General features: G+C 40.6%; 1 protein-coding gene across 1 annotated transcript in view; it reads right to left on the reverse strand.

Annotated features, from left to right (window-relative positions):
* The window catches only part of frmd5a (FERM domain containing 5a), an 88,039-nt gene extending 71,567 nt beyond the window's left edge, over positions 1-16,472 (reverse strand). Inside the window, exon 1 of the mRNA XM_030766239.1 lies at positions 16,371-16,472. Coding sequence (XP_030622099.1) covers positions 16,371-16,472 — 102 coding nt within the window. The remainder of the gene's footprint in view (positions 1-16,370) is intronic.
* Between the last annotated feature and the right edge of the window lie 964 nt (positions 16,473-17,436).

Here is a 17,436-nt window from a genome sequence, read left to right on the forward strand (position 1 = left end):
CTCTCTCAGTGAAAACCTGCAGAGAGAGAGAGGGATGGAGAGAGAGGAGAGAGAGAGAAGAGCCCTGAGAAAACAGAGAGAAACATTGGTGAAGTAGAGACTGTGTGAGCACAGCCTGGTCGTAGAGGAGAGAAGACACAGGCAAACCTGGCAGGCTGTGCTCCCACTCCGAACAGGGAACAATGGAGGCAGAGCTGTACCGTCTGACTGAATGCAAAAAACATGCATAGGTTTGACAGGAATCATTTCAAAATATAGGAAGCATCCCAATGAAGTTCCTCTCCTAAAATAATATGGAAAAACTTCCCCTCCTTTGGGAGAGAAGGAGGTTTGCTGCCTGCCACAACCTGAGGAACTGCCAGTGAACCCTCCATCTCTCACACTCAATTGACATCATTACATTTGTATTTTATTATTATTGTTGTTGTTGTTGTTGTTGTTAGTTCTCTCCCATTACTTCGTTATTGTTTCCTTGTTACTTTCCCTGCTTCCTCATACTCTGTTACTGTGCTCCCCATGGTAGTTCGCTATTAACATATATTGTTCTACAAACGATGTGCTTTGGCAACAGTGTCAAAATTACAGTCATGTCTATAAAGCTTGCTGAACTGAATTGAGAGGGGGGGGGGGGGGGACAGAGAGGGGGGGGGGGGGGGGGGCAGAGAGAGGGGGGGGGGGGGGTGACTGCAGCAGTCTAACACTGGTGTGTATTACACAGAGCAAATGTTGCATTATTTGTCTGTGAGTTGGCTCAACAGCCCTCGGATTGTGCGGTTCTTCATTAGGTTGCAGTGCAGCGCTCCAGTCTGACTGGAGAACAAAGGAAAGAATCTGTGATGAAGCACTGAGCCCTGAGACTGGCAAGGAAGAGGATAATGGTGAGGAAGATGTTGGCTGGATAAGCTATTCTCTCAGTTGTGAAAGCTAGGGTAGGACAGCTGCTACAGCACCATGGCAAAAGTCTCTTTTATGCATGAATAAATCAAATTACAAAAATTCTCTAAAAAAAATAACTGAGTCATCACTGTGTCCATAGTAACTCTCATAACAAAACCTACTCTCTCTGTATTGTAGCTCTGTTTTTCCTGTATACAAGTACAGCACATATGCATATACATATGCATACACATATATGTGCACAAATTATACATATACATACACATATACATATAGCCCCACCCTCTCATTTGGTCAAATTTAGCATTGGGTTCTAAATAGGAGTTTCTTTTATAATAATCATGTACATTTTCAGGCCTCCTGTTCTGCACGCATTATCTTTTTGTTTGATTCCATAACCCATTAGAACCCATTTCTACTCCCCACTTCAGCATGCTACCTACAAAGAGCACATGCACTCGTCATAGCAGCTACAGAGAGTTCCTCCACTCCATGTCACCAAACAGCTACGCCTACACACACACACACACACACACACACACACTAGTGCTGACCGATAAATCACAATATGAATATGCGCAATAAACGCATCGCAAAAGACTGGCTGAAAAGCTATGAATAAGAAAATTCATTTTATGTACACGCGCCATGCGTTCACACTCGGCATGCGAACATCTGACCTATCAGATGGAGCCCTGCATACATGGGCCAAACATTCACACCATTTGGCCAATGAGACGAAGCCCAAGCTAGCCGTCAGCTACCCTCAGAGTACTCAGTGTCAATTTGATGGCAACTGCAAGGAAGGAGAGAAGAGCGAGGAAACTGTGGTTGATGAAGACCTTGGGATGATTCAGGAGAGACGACGCATTACAAACACAGGTAGGCTGCTGCGGAAAACACGCTGAAGAATTTGTTCAATAAAAGCATGTTCAAAATTACAATGGAGTATTAGGGCCACATTGAAGATAAAAAAAATTGGGAGATTTCGAGAACAGTTCGTGATATTACGAGAATAAAGTCGTAATTGAGAAGAAAAGTCATCATATTTCAAGAGAAAAGTCGTGATATTACGAGAATAAAGTTGCGGTTTTACGAGAAAAATATCATAATATTACGAGAATAAAATCGTAAAATTTTGTGAAAAAAATATTACCAGCAACCAACAAAATGGGTGAGAGGACAGTCAATGGCAGCCTGAGCTTGCTTTTGGCAACTGTTGTTTGTCTCTTGCACAATCACAGCATCTCGCACAATCTTTTCAAAGTCCTGATACTTATGATAATGTGGTGCTGATGTGCCAAACGAATAAGTATTTTGTTATTTGTGAAACCTGTACTAAAGTATAACTTCATAAGATGCCCCGCGTCCCTCATTTTAAAGCAGGTGGCAGGCTGCTCTTCTGATATTTCCCCTCTAAAATAACACGTAGCCTAAACTTACAACTTTACTATCATAACATGACTTTTTTTCTCCTACAATTATGACTTTATCGTCGAAATATTATGACTTTTCTTGTAAAATTACAACATCAGTCTCGTAACACTATGACTTTATACTCGTAATACTACGACCTTAGTCTCGAAATCTCAGAACTCTTTTCCTCAGTGTGGCCCTAATGCTCCGTCATAAGAAATAATTTATTTCATTCCTTTTTTCAGTGGGTACAGGTTATTCAATGTTGGAGTCTATGTTAGCAGTGTACCAATTAAAGCAGAAAGATACAGGAACTGTATAGCTAATATGCACTCTTCAGTATTTGTTTATTTATCACAAGTCATATTGTCATCGCAATATTGAACAATGTTATCTCACAACGCAGATTTTCCTCATATCATGCAGGCCTAACACACACACACACACACACACACACATACACACACACAAAGACAAAGACAAAGAGAGAGAAAGAAAGAGTGTAGAGAGAGAGAAAGCAAACACACATTGAACTACTACCAGTATGCTCAGTCCGGTTGGATAGTTGGTCTGTGAAATGGTTCATAATTACATTGCAGGTCAGACTCACTACACCCAAAAACCTGGGTCGTAGACTTCAATGTTCCTATGCCTGAACCTGCATACCCGTGTGTGCATTTGTATGTGTGTGCATATGTGTGTGTGTGTGTGTGTGTGTGTGTGTGCGTGCATGTCAGTGAGTGCTTGTGCAAAGGCATGTTTGCTGCTTTGTGTGTGCCTGTCGAGTTAATAGTATTCCACTGATAACGGAAGCTTGTTTACTGCCTCTGGTTTACAAATTTTATTCTCTGTGTACATCTGCGCACCTTCCCACTGACTCCCTCCCTGTGTTTTCACAGAGATCTCCACCTTCACTGATTGCTTGGACTTATTTACATAAGCAGAGGACGTGATGAGAAACTGACAGAGCCTCTCTCCTCTCCCTTCCTCTCATCTCCTCTGCTCTCGCCCTCACTTGATTGATACTCCAATGATGTAATCCTTGAGCTCAGCCAATGGCAGCCTCCCTGCGTCATGACGATGGTAAACAACAGCCATGCACTACCAACATTCTTCTTCAAACATTCTGGCTTACCACACGTTTTAATCTTTTTAACAATGGCCACATAGCAACAGCGTGTCAGCAGACGCACAAGCATGCACACACACACACACACACACACACAGAGGTATGGGAGGGGGGGGGCTAGACTGTTCACTGCGGCAGATCTGTCAGGAGCATGTCAACACACACCCGGAGTCACAGATCTCAGAATCCCATCAGCGTGTATGTGTGTGTAACGCTCTCAGACTTGCCATTAGGTAACAGGTCATAGGTCATCTTTTACTGCACTAATACAGCAGTGACTGTTCCTTTAATGCATGCTGAGAGCTGCCAATCCACTCTGAGTGTAATCTTTCACCGGGTGAAGAGCATTTTTCACCTGAGTTCAGCTCAGAAATACTACTCCATGCCAGGGGTTGCCTGACATAAATTTGGGTTTGGAGAAACTGGATAAAAGAACACTCTTAGGGTATGGCAGTTTATATGATTAAACATCCCTGCACAAAAAATGAATATATCAGATTAAATTGAGGTAATATGAGTAAAATGAGAAACTATTTCAGGATTACAGAAATTGTTTTAAAGATCTTTTTCACTAAATTAGACAAATGTTCCTTAAAACATAAATCCCACATTACAATTTACAATTTAGCATTTGGCAGACGCTTTTAGCCAAAGCGACTTACAATCAGTGCATCGGTCAGATTCCTAATACCTCATAAGCAGACATCGCAATAAGACCGAGCGTCAATTTACTCCTTCGTATTGCGCCCCTGGAATTCTTTGACAAACATAGATACAAGACAAGGGTTGTTTTTTTTTTTTAAGGAAGGGAGGTTAGGCATTGGGGGATAGGTGGGTTCTGAAGAGGTGGGTTTTGAGTTTCTTGTGGAAGATGGTAAGGGATTCCGCAGTCCTAACTGTCCCAAAGCAACAAATAATAATGTGAATGTACTCTGTGATAAGAAAAAAATTAAATGCATTATAAAACACTTTGCAGAAATAATTTTAGTAGACATCCTGATTCTGAGGAGAAGAATGTACCAGTGAAAATTTTGTCAGTGAGAGCGGGATGGTCTGAGGCAGAAAAAAACTGAGATTAAGTTAACGAAGTTTATTCACTTAAACCAGTTATTTACAGTGGTCAAATAAGGCAGAAACATGTTAACCAATCCAGTTAAAGACTGCATGGCCTGCTTTGCACAGCAACCAATCAAAAGAGGTTGGTTTGTGGCCCAACAAAAAATACCAACCAATTAGACCACTTGCACTGAATGACAAGAATTCCATTCATCCTCTTTTTTAGACCCATGCTGCTCAGTTTACTTGCAAACACATGCCAACACACACACACACACACACACACAGAGTTTAAGAGTTCTGCTCGTTCTGCCTCAAGTTGAATTCATTTAACCTATTTCAGAAAAATGTGTCAGTAAAAATCTCAAAGCTCTATGGGGTGGAGTAAAAGACATCATGAGGCACAGCGTGAGAAAGAGAAAAAGAGGTCAGCTATAGGGACACATGACTGAGGATGTGTTTTTTGACTGGGACAGATAATCCTACTCTTTCCTATTCTGTCACTTTTCCATGAGAGCACACTGATTACAATTCTTACTGTATGTGTGGTAATGTTCCTACATTACAAGTGGACAAACACTGTCTCAGATAGTTTTTATCGCTGTCCCAGTGATCATCTGACCTATCTGATCCTAGCACATTTGAAGTGTTGCTAGGGAATCTCTGTAGCAACCTCTTAGATACTAAGTCCATGTTTTAGTTGAAAACCTCAGGGTAGCCCTGCCATTTGGGTTACCATAGAGCAAATCTTCTCTGTTGACTGTGTAACACATTCCTTGGGAGAGTGTTCTCAACCTTTCAATTCTGACATCAGCTTAGTTTAGTGTAGTTCAGTGAAGGCAAAGTAGTGTTCGATAACTTAGTTTATTGTAGTTTGTGGTAAGTTAGCCAAGTTTAGTGAAGTATAAGGCAATTTAGTATAATGTAGTGTAATCTAGTGTGGTGCTGTTTTGTGTAATGTAGTTTAATGTGGTATGGCCTTCCCAGTGGCTCAGTGGTTAGCACTGTTGCCTCATAGCAAGAGGGTTCAAGCCCTGGTTCAAATCCTGGCCGTGCCAGGTCCTTTTTGTGTGGATTTTGCATGTTTTCCCCATGTTTGCGTAGGTTTCCTCTAGGTGCTCTGGTTTCCTCTCATCACATGCATGCTAGGATTAGTACTCCAGTCAGTGACCTTGACCAAGGCACTGGCAAAAAGACCTGGAGTTGGTCCCCCTAGGAGCTGGCCACTGCTCCTAGCTCATAGTGTGTGTGTGTGTGAGTGTGTATGGGGGTGTGTGTGTGTGTGTGTGTGCTCACTGCTCTAGTGTCTGCTCACTGGTGTTAGGATGGGTTAATGCAGAGAGTGAATTTCACTGCTCACTGCTCAGTGTGTGTGACAGAGAAAGTACTATTTCTTCTTCTTTTGTTATGGAGTTAAGTAGTTTAGTCTAGAGGAGTGTGGTGGTTGATATAAAACTGCAGTTTAGCATAGTATTGTGTTGTTTGGTGTGGTTCAGTGTGCTCTAGTGTAGTTTTGTGCAGTTTTTTACTGCTATTTAGCACAATGTAGCCTACTTGGGCTCCATGATTTGGCCAAAAATCGTATGGAGCAATATATATCCAACTCCGAAAAAGTTGGGACGCAGGGCTCTAGCAGTACAGAAATTTCCATACTGCAGTATTCGAAGAATGCCAACTTTGCAGTTTGCGGTAATACCGCAACCAAACACCTCTGTGTTTCATTACACATTCATTTGACTTTACTTGTCCCACCTCATGCTACTATTGCAGCGAATTTCGCTTCACTCTCATCCAGGTTGAATGCGGCGAAATGTGCTGTGACTGGGCGAAATCAGAACAAATCTGGCGAGGTAAGCAAAATTGGGGTGGCAAATCCTAAACGTTATGCAAACAAAAACCACATGAGAACCAATCAGTTGTGATGTGTTTGGTACGTGACGTTCTCCGGGGACGCGGGAGTAACAAAAGGTCTGATGAAGATGGCGTGGGCTAAAGGTTACATGTAGCATGAAAACATGTATATGATTAAAAGATGTATGGGCAATCATTTGTGTCTACATCAACACGGGTTGTTGTTTACATGTTACATGAATGTAGTCGGGGCCAGAGCAGTGGAGAAAAACTCTCTCAGCGGATCTGGTTGGGGCAAACTGTCCACTATACACCTTCATTTAAACACTCGAACTTTTGAGCTAGGTGACTCGCTTGCTGTTTTTGCGATCACACTCTCAGAGCCAAATGAAGCAGGGCAAAATTCGCGAGGTGTTTCGCTGTGTGGAAGTCTAATATGCTGAAATTGTTGAGCTGAAAGGAGTTAAAAATAAAAATAACTAAAAAGACTATTTCTGCATGGCATGTCTGTCTTGTCTGTTAATGTTGCCATGATTTGCAGTCATGAGGATTCTTTGCAATCACTAGCGACACAGTCACTTATACTTACACATTACATGTCATATTCATATTTATTTGAATGCAATATTTACATATAATTAATAAACATTGGTATAGACAGAGGTTATCATACACTGAATGTTTTCCTCCATAACATTACTTGTTGACAGTTGCAATTGCTCACTAGTTTTCAACACCATACTCGCAAACCGCTTCTACTCAGTGTCAGTCCTCTCCATTGATTTGATTGGTCAGTTGACCAGAAGGTTACAATGACATGATGTGCTTGCTAAATGTTATATATATGCTCTGCGCAGAGGTCTGGGCGTTTTAAAATCGTTTGTTCGTTCTTGTGTGGAGATATTAAGAAAAAAACGTGTGTACTGTGGACGTAATCCTTTTCCAAACTGACAGAAAAAAGTGAGTTTTTGAAAATGTCTGGATACGTGTAGACAAGGTCACAGACCACGACAAAAGCTACATGAGGATGGCAGCATTCTCAGATAAGGGGGGAGGGGGCTGTTGTGACGGTAATGGCGGTGATGGGCTAAACACCGTGGTACACCTTCGAATACCGCGGTATGGTGTTGATGCGGTTATTGTTGCAGCTCTATTGGGACGGTATGGAAAATGCAACTAAAAAAACAAAACACTGATTTCTAAAGTCACTTTGACTTGTATTTCATTGCAGACAGTATGAACACAAGATATTTCATTGTTTTGTCTGGTCAACTTCATTTCATTTGTAAATATACATCCATTCCTGCCATTCAGGCCAGTAACACATTTCAAAAAAAGTTGGGACGGAGGCAGTTTAGGGCTTGTAATGAGGTAAAATAATTAAATAATAATGTGATTTGAAAAAGGTGATGACAACAGGTGATTGTAATCATGATTTGGTACAAAAGCAACATCCAAGAAAGGCCTAGTCCTTTAAGAGCAAAGATGGGCCAAGGATTGCCAGTTTGCCAACAAATGTGTGAGAAAATTATTGAAATGTTTAAAAAAAAATGTCCCTCAAAGAAAGATAGGGAGGGATTTAGATATTTCGTCCTCTACAGTGCATAACATAATTAAAAGATTCAAGGAATCTGGAGGAATTTCAGTGCATAGAGGGCAAGGGCGCAAGCCTAAGCTGAATAGCTGTGCTCTCCAATCCCTCAGACGGCGCTGCATCAAGAACCGTCACTCATCTGTAAGCGATATAACCACATGGGCTCAGGATTACTTTGGCAAACCTTTGTCAAGCACTTCAATATGTAGTTGAATCCATAAATGCCAGTTAAGACGTGACTGTGCCAAAAGGAAGCATTATGGCTGCAGAAGAAAAGGGTGTGAGTGCTTGACTGGCCTGCCTGCAATCCCGACCTGTCCCCAATAGAGAACGGGTGGCGCATTTTGAAACGCAAAATGTGACAACAAAGACCCCGTACTGTTGCACATCTTAAGTCTTCAGTCCCTAAAGGTCTTTTAAGTGTTGTGAGAGGGAATAGCAACATTACAAAGGGGTAAATGCCTAACTGCCCCAACTTCTTTTTTTGAAATATGTTCCAAGAATCAAAATTGAAATAAGTGTACATTTTGAAAAAAAACAAAACAACTCATGAGGCAAAACGTCAAATAATGTGCTGGTGTGTTGTTTTCAATGCAACATAAGTCAAAGATAAATTACAAATCACTGTTTTTTCAGTTTTAATTTTAATTCAACATACCGTCCCAACTTTTTCTGATTAAGGGTTGTACTTTTGACACATATTGGGACTGTGATTTGAATGGCGATATGGTGAATATTTCAGTGAACTCCTTCATTTATCCCACATTTCTGTTTAGCTGTGGAGGCAAAGAAATCACACTGAAAAAAGGTACTCTGAAAAATGTATTTCAGCTCAATAAAAAATTTAAATAACTCAATTACTAAAAAAAGAAAACAGTACAAATTGTTTATAATTTAAAAAAAAAAAAAAAAACATGCTGGCAGAAGCACCAGCAACTTGTTTTGGTTCAGGCTGTCTTGGATGCACTTTGTGTCTTTTTTTTAAATACTTACACAGGCCTTTTTGCTATACATTCATCCTAAAGCTCTGAAAGCCCTAGCTCTCTTAGTGTGCTCTCTGGGATCTTTGCGACAATGCCTGACAGAGGTGTCTAGACACTGTAAAACAATGATCAAGGCGGAGGCAAAGAAGCAGTGTGGACTTTCGGTCAAACGAGTCCACTATTTTCATATATCAGAACACACTGTCTCCATTTACGAGTTTAACGGTCACCGGCTAGCCAATCAGAAATGAGCATTTTTTCATTTTCATGATACACAATTTAATTTAATTGCAGCCTTTTGCAGTTCAGTAATCGCACGCAACCACATCACGATTGTAATGCGATTAATTGTGCGATTCAACTGGTTACTATATTATTACTGTAGAGTGTAGGGTTGTTTATTCTATGATCAAGAAGTTGATTTCAGTAGATTCGCACTTTTAGTGGAGACAATGCACAACACATACTCTATAACCAGAGTTGGCTACATATTTTATTTACATCCACAGTTCTCAATCAGGTTGTCGTTTGCTACATGGACCTCCCTGTCGAGAGCAAATTCACTTCAGTTTCATTACTCACCCCTTTTAACACTCAGTCAAAATAATTAACACATATTTGCTCACTTGTTTTAATCATTCATGAATTTGTGATAGTTATGATGACACTATCATTCCCTCTCGCTATCGTCTGTGGTTGGCATTTCCATAAAAGTGTTTCATTGCTTTTCCCCGATGACTGATACTTAATTTAAGTATGATGACGATTGAGTGCTTTTTCTTGTAAACATAATATCATTCAACACACACTGTAAGGAATTATTACTTTTATTAAACTGTTGAACTCTAATGGGATTTTTTTCTGACTGAAGGACACGTGTGTGTGTGTGTGTGTGTGTGTGTGTGTGTGTGTGTGTGTGTGTATGTGTGTGTGTATGTGTGTGTGTGTGTGTGTGTGTGTGTGTGTGTGTATGTGTGTGTGTGTGTGTATGTATGTATATATATATATATATAGAGAGAGAGAGAGAGAGAGAGAGAGAGGGAGAGAGAGAGAATCCTGTTAACTATATTGTTATTAAACAATTTAGTTACTGAGCTGTCCTGGAAAAGCGTCCTGGTTTTCTTAGTGGAAGAAAAGAGCCATAGCAACAACAAGCCTGTCAGGTTTGGTAGTTACTTATGTTTGTCTGAGTGGACTTCAGGGTTGACTATTTTCAAAACTCCAAACCACATCAACATTTTGTCCACAGCATAGAGACATCACTCAATCTTAAACATAGTTATATATTCAGTACTTTGAAAAAGGAACATGTTTGGGTGTGCTTACAATTCACTTACAAGACATCTCAGTGCATATTACTTTATCACAAGGACACCATCAGTGGTGGTGATCCCAAGGTCCATCAGTGCCTCAGTAATGTCTTCTAATTGTTATAATTCAAAGACCTTTCAAAGAGGTTGTGCCTTCTGTAAACTGTTTAACACTGTTTCAATAGCCCCTGCACCTATATTAATAGAACAATAATAGGACCCATTTGTCATAAAAGCCTATGTAATTATTTGTGGAGGTGGAATATTACCATTAACATAACATTAAATCAATCCCTGACTCAATATTTTGAATCAAGCTATGATTAAAGCAGGCAATTAAAATGTTTACGAAGGTGTGCAGAGAAAACAATTTATAACACCAAACCCCCCCCGCTCCCAAAACAAAACAATTAATACAAGTCCAGAAACCTCCAAGTCAACAGTGGTAAAACGTTTTCTGTACTGAGATGTTTGCAGTACTTAAAAGAACGTACCGATTGCTAACTGCGTTACTTTTTTTTGTTTCTGATCTGGTGCCCACTGAGGTTCAGAGTCATGTGAAATCTAGCAGTTTCTTTGAGTTTCTCTCCTAGTGACAGCTGTCAGAGTGTTAGCATAAGAAATCTTCGCTTTGGGGATTATGAAATGCTCTTTCTAGAAGAAGACACATAATCAGAATTACGGGTCTGTTTCGCAAATTCAGCTGCAGAGTACTACTGCTCGCTCTGATAAGCAGAGAGAGGCATGAGGAAGACACATCCCACTTTCAACCCTATATTAAGCCTGAACCATTCAAAATAAAGCTTCTTAAAGGGCCAAGGATTAATATGAGTGAGATTTCTCCTCAAGCCCACTTCAACCTCCCACTCACACAAACATACACACACACACACACACACACACACACAAGAAAATCTCCTATGATGATCACTCCACATGCGCGCACGCACACACACACACACACACACAAGAAAATCTCCTATGATGATCACTCCACATGCGCGCACGCACACACACACACACACAAGAAAATTTCCTATGATGATCACTTCGCATGCATACACACACACACACATACACACACACACACATTCACACACAGTGTGCGCTAGCTGTCTTCTTCTTAGCACATGAGAAAATTTCATACGACCGAGAGATTATAAAACCATTCATTTCATACATCATAGCTGTCCTAAGATGATTACCAGTGTGCCACACAGCACTAGCCTAAAGAGCGGGAAATAATGCTATGCAGTAAATCAGCTCCAGACTAATGGCTACAAAGCCCTTTCAACTCAGCAGCATGGATCACCAGAGGTGCTCTGTGACAGACACACGACCACTTCCATACAAATGAAAGATATTCCATAGTAATTTAGAGATTAAATTATATAGTTGTGTAAAATTATCCTGCAGTTATATATAATTTCTGTAAATGCGCCATTCCTACTATCCTTATTCTGGTTAGCATCTTAAATTACACGTTTGTATGTAACTTACAAAATAAATAAATAAAGACAATATCTCTATATTATTTTACTTGTTTATAATATGCCTCATAATGCATTAAGGTAATTTCAGCATTTTTAGTAGTTTCCTCAGAATGATGATCATCACTGACCTTGTTACTGGAAGGAGAACGAGATTAATACGGGTTAGAATGCAGCAGTTGTGTCATATCATTGGCAATACCAGTGAAGGAAAACAACATCATATGCATTTGTCTGTGTGCATGTAGATTTCCCAAAGGGCTCAACAAAACTCTTTCAACAAGCAGCAAACACCCAGAATAAACAACCTGTACAAAGAAGTTCCACTAAGAACAGCTAAATAATGCAGAGTAGGGTTATATTAAACTTTTGCTTGAGTTTTTTTTCTTTTTTTCATCTGGGAGGACAGGACCTGCTTTGATTTCATTACAGCTTCTTAAAGTGCACTTTAACTCTGCTCCACTGATTCCACCCTAGACGCTGGGAATGCAGATACTAGCCGGTGCTGTTATAATGTGCATATACACACACATACACTCACACACACAATAAAGAAACTCACCTGCCAACAATGTACATTTTTTTGCCGAAAACATGTTGCATTTACACTAAAACAGTATTTCAATATGGATTAATTTCATCTGATTCACACACATAATAGACCCAGGCAGAGCTGTATTTAAGAGATAAATATTTACCACAACTCACTGCCCCCGTACTCATAATTAGTATTAATTAGTGCATGCAGTAATAGTCAGGACTATGTACACAAATATTCCCTGGTGTTTGTGGTGTTTTGGCGGCATCATCCAGTGTTGACCACAATGAGAGGATTCATTTGCTCTTGATGTTTTTCATCAGTTTCGGACCTCGCTACAACCTGAAGTCTTCCAGACATAGAGTAGAAAACTGTGTAAGTCACTATGGCAGAATGTCTGCAGTAGTCTCTGAGCTTGGTATGTACATATGTGTGTGTTTGTATATGTGCATCTTTCTATAAAGCTGTGCAGGCAACAGTCAGCATTAATCTCTTTGTGTGTGTGTGTGTGTGTGAGTGAGAGTGAGAGAGAGAGAGAGAGATAGAGAGAGAGAGAGAGAGAGAGAGAGAGAGAGAGAGAGATCTGAATAGCCCTGGTAATTTGTGTGTGCATGCATGTGCACCTGGAGATGTGAAGAGCCTCTAAATATCCATCCACCTCCAATGCAATGACCTAGCATCTGACAGAGGAATGGAATAGCTCGCTCTCTCTCTCTCTGTCTCTCTATTCCTCTCTCTCTCTCTCCCTCTCTCTCTCTCACTTTCATAATTCAGATAAATTAATGTAGGGGTCAGCCAGTGTCTTCACAAACACACATTAACAGAAAGGCAGGTACAGATACATTTTTTTCTGTTGTCGTTCCACGAAACAATTGTCCAGACATCTTTAACGCTACATAACAGCCACTCTAAGGCAAACCCAGCACTGAACACTGAGCAAAATCCAAGTACTAGCAGTCTTGTGACCGTCAAAGCTAAAGGGGAGAATCAGACCAGAACAGTGTTAAGTTTTTGAGCTACTGAGTACTTTTATTGGAAGATGTCAGTATGGAATGAAGACAGCCACAGAGGGGGTCCAGTCTCAATAAAAAAAGGGAATAGGATGTCAGGGGAAGAAAGCAAGAGTAAGGAATGACCTAGTTCCTCCTTTCACTGCTAGCTTCTGAGCCTACTTGTCCTGGCAAGTGGGTAGTCATGAAAGAGAGAAGAGGAAAAGGAAGACAGAGAGAGAGAGACAGACAGACAGACCGAAAGAAACAGACAGAGAGAGAGAGAGAGAGAGAGAGAGAAAGTGAGAACACGGCCGTCATTTTAAGAGTACCACGGCAGAGTGCTGGCAACCCTGCCCTGTCACTGTTTCTCTTCTATGACGTCACTCCCCCTTCCAAACACACAGCACTGCTGCACACGGCACACCTGTTTAGCTCTATGGCCCACCTGGCGTGTCTCCAGTTCCAGATAAAACCCTGCAGCCAACATTCTCCCTTCCACCAATACAGGCACACACACACTCACCCACACACACACACACACACACATACAAACCAAGTCTCTTCAACTACATCGTCAAAAAGAGATCAGAGACACCCCCCACCTCCCACCCCCCACCCCGGGAAGGATAAGCATTTAATAGAGACACAAATGTTAAACAAAAAAATTGTCAGAATAATATCAACAGGTCAAGAAAGGGTTATTACAATGACATAACTTGCATCAGCCCAATACTTAACAGTTCTCCTGAGTCTTAGTCATTTCCCTCTTACTCACTCTCTGTCTGTCTGTCTCTCTCTCTCTTTCTTTAATCCTCACCAAGAAACACTGATGGTCTTGATGTGCGGAGGGGGATATGAGAGTCCCCTCTGGGAATATCTAGTCCAGGAGTCTCTCTCTCTCTCTCTCTACCGCTTCTACCACTTCTGAGGAGTCGATGACAATTCACTCCAACTGACTGTAATGGATTGTGATAGGTGCTTCCCCTGCTTTCACTAAGAACGCCGCATTAAAACAAAGATATTCTCAAAGCAAGACTAACAGCACAGTAAATAAAAGAAACAGCAACACGTGCCCTTGAGCTCACTTCAGTGTCTTCCATTAAGAGAAACCCCTTCATTTACACTTCTTTAAACCACGTATTTGACGGCACTTTTTTTCCTGTCTTCACAGGTTGGTTACATGTAAATGCTGACTCTAAGTGAGCAAATTCATTTCCACTTGAAAACTAAGGACAAATGGCGGCACAATTTCAACACTCAATAACTCCATGATTATTTCTTAAACAATTTTCATTCTGGACATTTATATGTGTTACCACTGATGTTATTCACTGACTTTGTAGATGTGTGATTACTGACCACTGAACTGTACTGCATTAATGAATAATGTATGTTAAGATATAATGTGTGACTATATGTAATGTGAATGTTATAAATACAGTACAGTGGCTGGAAATGTTGAATTGTGTTGAATTATGTCAGTTTGTTTGAGGAATGAGGTGATTCTATCATTTAGAAGTCAGCTCAAAAAGCAGACTGATAAATGGCAAAGGGTTATGATTGGTACTTAGTGGAAATGTCACTTTCTCCTGGTAAGACTGAGGAAGCAAATTAGAAAGTCATTCTCTGTTTCTGTGCTCTGTTCATGACCAGAGCAATTTGGCAGCACAATCACCAATTTAAGTAGAACTAGGCTTCATTGTTTTTGGCTCGAAACAAGTTTAAAAACAATCAAATCAATGTAATTGCAATTTATCGATCCTTCTGGAATGAAAGTACTCTGAGATGAGTATCTTTTCTTGGTGCGTACTTAGGGTTTTTTTCTTTTTACTACTATCTTTTATTTTGATATGTAACAATTAAATTTGTTTAAGGAGTTTAGCTCATTTCTTGACATTCTCAGGTCCTGTGTACAGTGTCAAGAGCTTCACAACACTACTCTTGTAGCTGGGTAATGGGAGAGTTGACCCTAATCACTTTGACTTTACGCTCTCAAGTACACCCCATTGCTAAGTCAGTCATCCATACCACACTGTTAAATTGCTTGCTTTTACAATCACCCAGGAGGCAGTTTGAGAGAGCAAGACCATATTATACATTATTAATGGATTGCTTTGTTTTGATTCCAAGGCAAGAGTTGCATATCAGGTTACAAATCATATATATATATATATATATACACACACTCACACACACTCATATGTGTGTGTCTGAGCTTTACTACATCTAAACTAGTAGTACAAAAAAATGTTTTTTGTTTTTTAAAAAACTACTACTACCAAAAAAAATATAGATATACACATATACATATACTCGGTGATGTGAAGCGTAAACCAATCCACCTTCAGTACGTGAGGTGACAGTCAACAGTGACAACAATGTCTGCCTAATACTATGAGCCCACAAACAAAATCATGAGGAGATGAAATCCACTGATCTGTATCGGATGAATCCTGTATCGAAATGTCCCGATCACGAGCCTATGTCTGACGAAATACACATTAAAACATCGTCTAAGAAGCACAGACGTGCTTTACACCAGTCAGGCATAATCTCTGGAACTAAAATTTTCCCACAAAATCATCTGCCTTAAGAACACTGCATGTGACATCTTCTGTTCTTTCTCAAATTGTGCACTAGAGACGATAAAAACTTTGACCACCTGAAAAAAGAAAAACATTTCAAAGCATTCCGTAATAACTGTCTTTTCATCTGAATGAACCTGCGTCCAGAACTGTCTATTTATGCATCTCACATCACCGCAGAAGACTCATTCAAAAATCGGACATGGTTAGGGAGACAGTTATCTCAGCCTACGCCATTCTAAAAATCGCGGTCCTCAGATCTGAGGCTCACAAAAATATTTACTGTCGTGCGGATTACAAAAACAAAAACGCTACAAATCCAGGGTAACCCAAGCATGTCTTAGTGTCACACTAGCCATGAGGGACCTGTTAGATGCGGGTACATGATCTGGTTGGGCTGAAGCTCTGCGCACGTTTCATTACATTCTAAACAAAAGGTTTTTTAGTGCAGCACTTGCCGTAGGTTCTGCGGGCAAGCTAAAGCGGGTACTTGTTATGATGGCGAGCACAGGTGTTAAAAAACACTGACCTGAATCGTGCAGGTATACTCCGTATCATCCAGAAGTCTAACGGTGCAGTTGTATTCTCTGTCCAGATTCCTGATGCTGCCACTCATCAGTCGACTCAACATCTTCTCATACAAATTGCTGCTGGTCTGCGTCCAGGACCCGAACAATAAACTGAACACGGCATAGAAGCAATGTCACATTGGCCACACTCTCCGATCGTCCAGTTCGAGACCACTGCAAATATCTACCACCGAGACACAAGGCATCTTCATCCGATGAGGTGAACACTGAAGTTGAACAAGAGAGACTGAACGCTGTTATGAAAAGGTTGCACGCATCCACATGCGCCAGTACAAGTCGGCAGTCGCTGTACAATCAGACAATTCCCTATTAACCATCCACGACTTGCAACTTGAGCAGGTGGGTGGGTCCTCGTGAGAAGAGTGACACCCTTAAAATCCAATAGCCTTCTGTCCTGTATTAACATACATTTGAAAGGGACAATGAAAGACCAGGATGGTGCCTTAGAGGGTTCTAGTATCTATCCAATAGAGGTTTAGATTGTCAAATAATTGCATTTTTGGAAAAACCTCCTGCCCTCAGTTCAAGGAGAGGTGTGCTGGTGTTTTAGTGGTGAGTCAAGGGCCTTAATTTAAACGTCGTATTCCTGTTTTCTTTTGTGTGTGTGTGTGTGTGTTGTCTGTTTAATACAATGTTGTTGTTGTTTTTTTCATTTCAGTTTGTATTTATCAGTGTTGGACTGCAGAAATGCCTCGCATCACAGACACAGCCTGCAGTTATCTGAGGATGGCGCACCAGTCGTCAGATCGACAGGCTCTGATTCAACGAGTCAGGAGCTCCTCCGTGTGTGCTTTGTCAACATAACATTCACCAAAAACTTCTCTCTACATTCTCATTGGTGGAACTTCGCTTAAAGATTTTGTTTTATGATATAAACGGCACAGGTGGCTAATTGTACCTCGTAGAATAGCTTGTAATATTGTAATATTGAATGATTTAGACAAGTGAAATACCAAAAACAACGCCATAATACTTTTAGGACAGCCATTTGAACAACCCGGACAC

The sequence above is a fragment of the Chanos chanos genome, chromosome 2, assembly GCF_902362185.1.
Source record: "Chanos chanos chromosome 2, fChaCha1.1, whole genome shotgun sequence".
Lineage (NCBI taxonomy): Eukaryota > Metazoa > Chordata > Actinopteri > Gonorynchiformes > Chanidae > Chanos > Chanos chanos.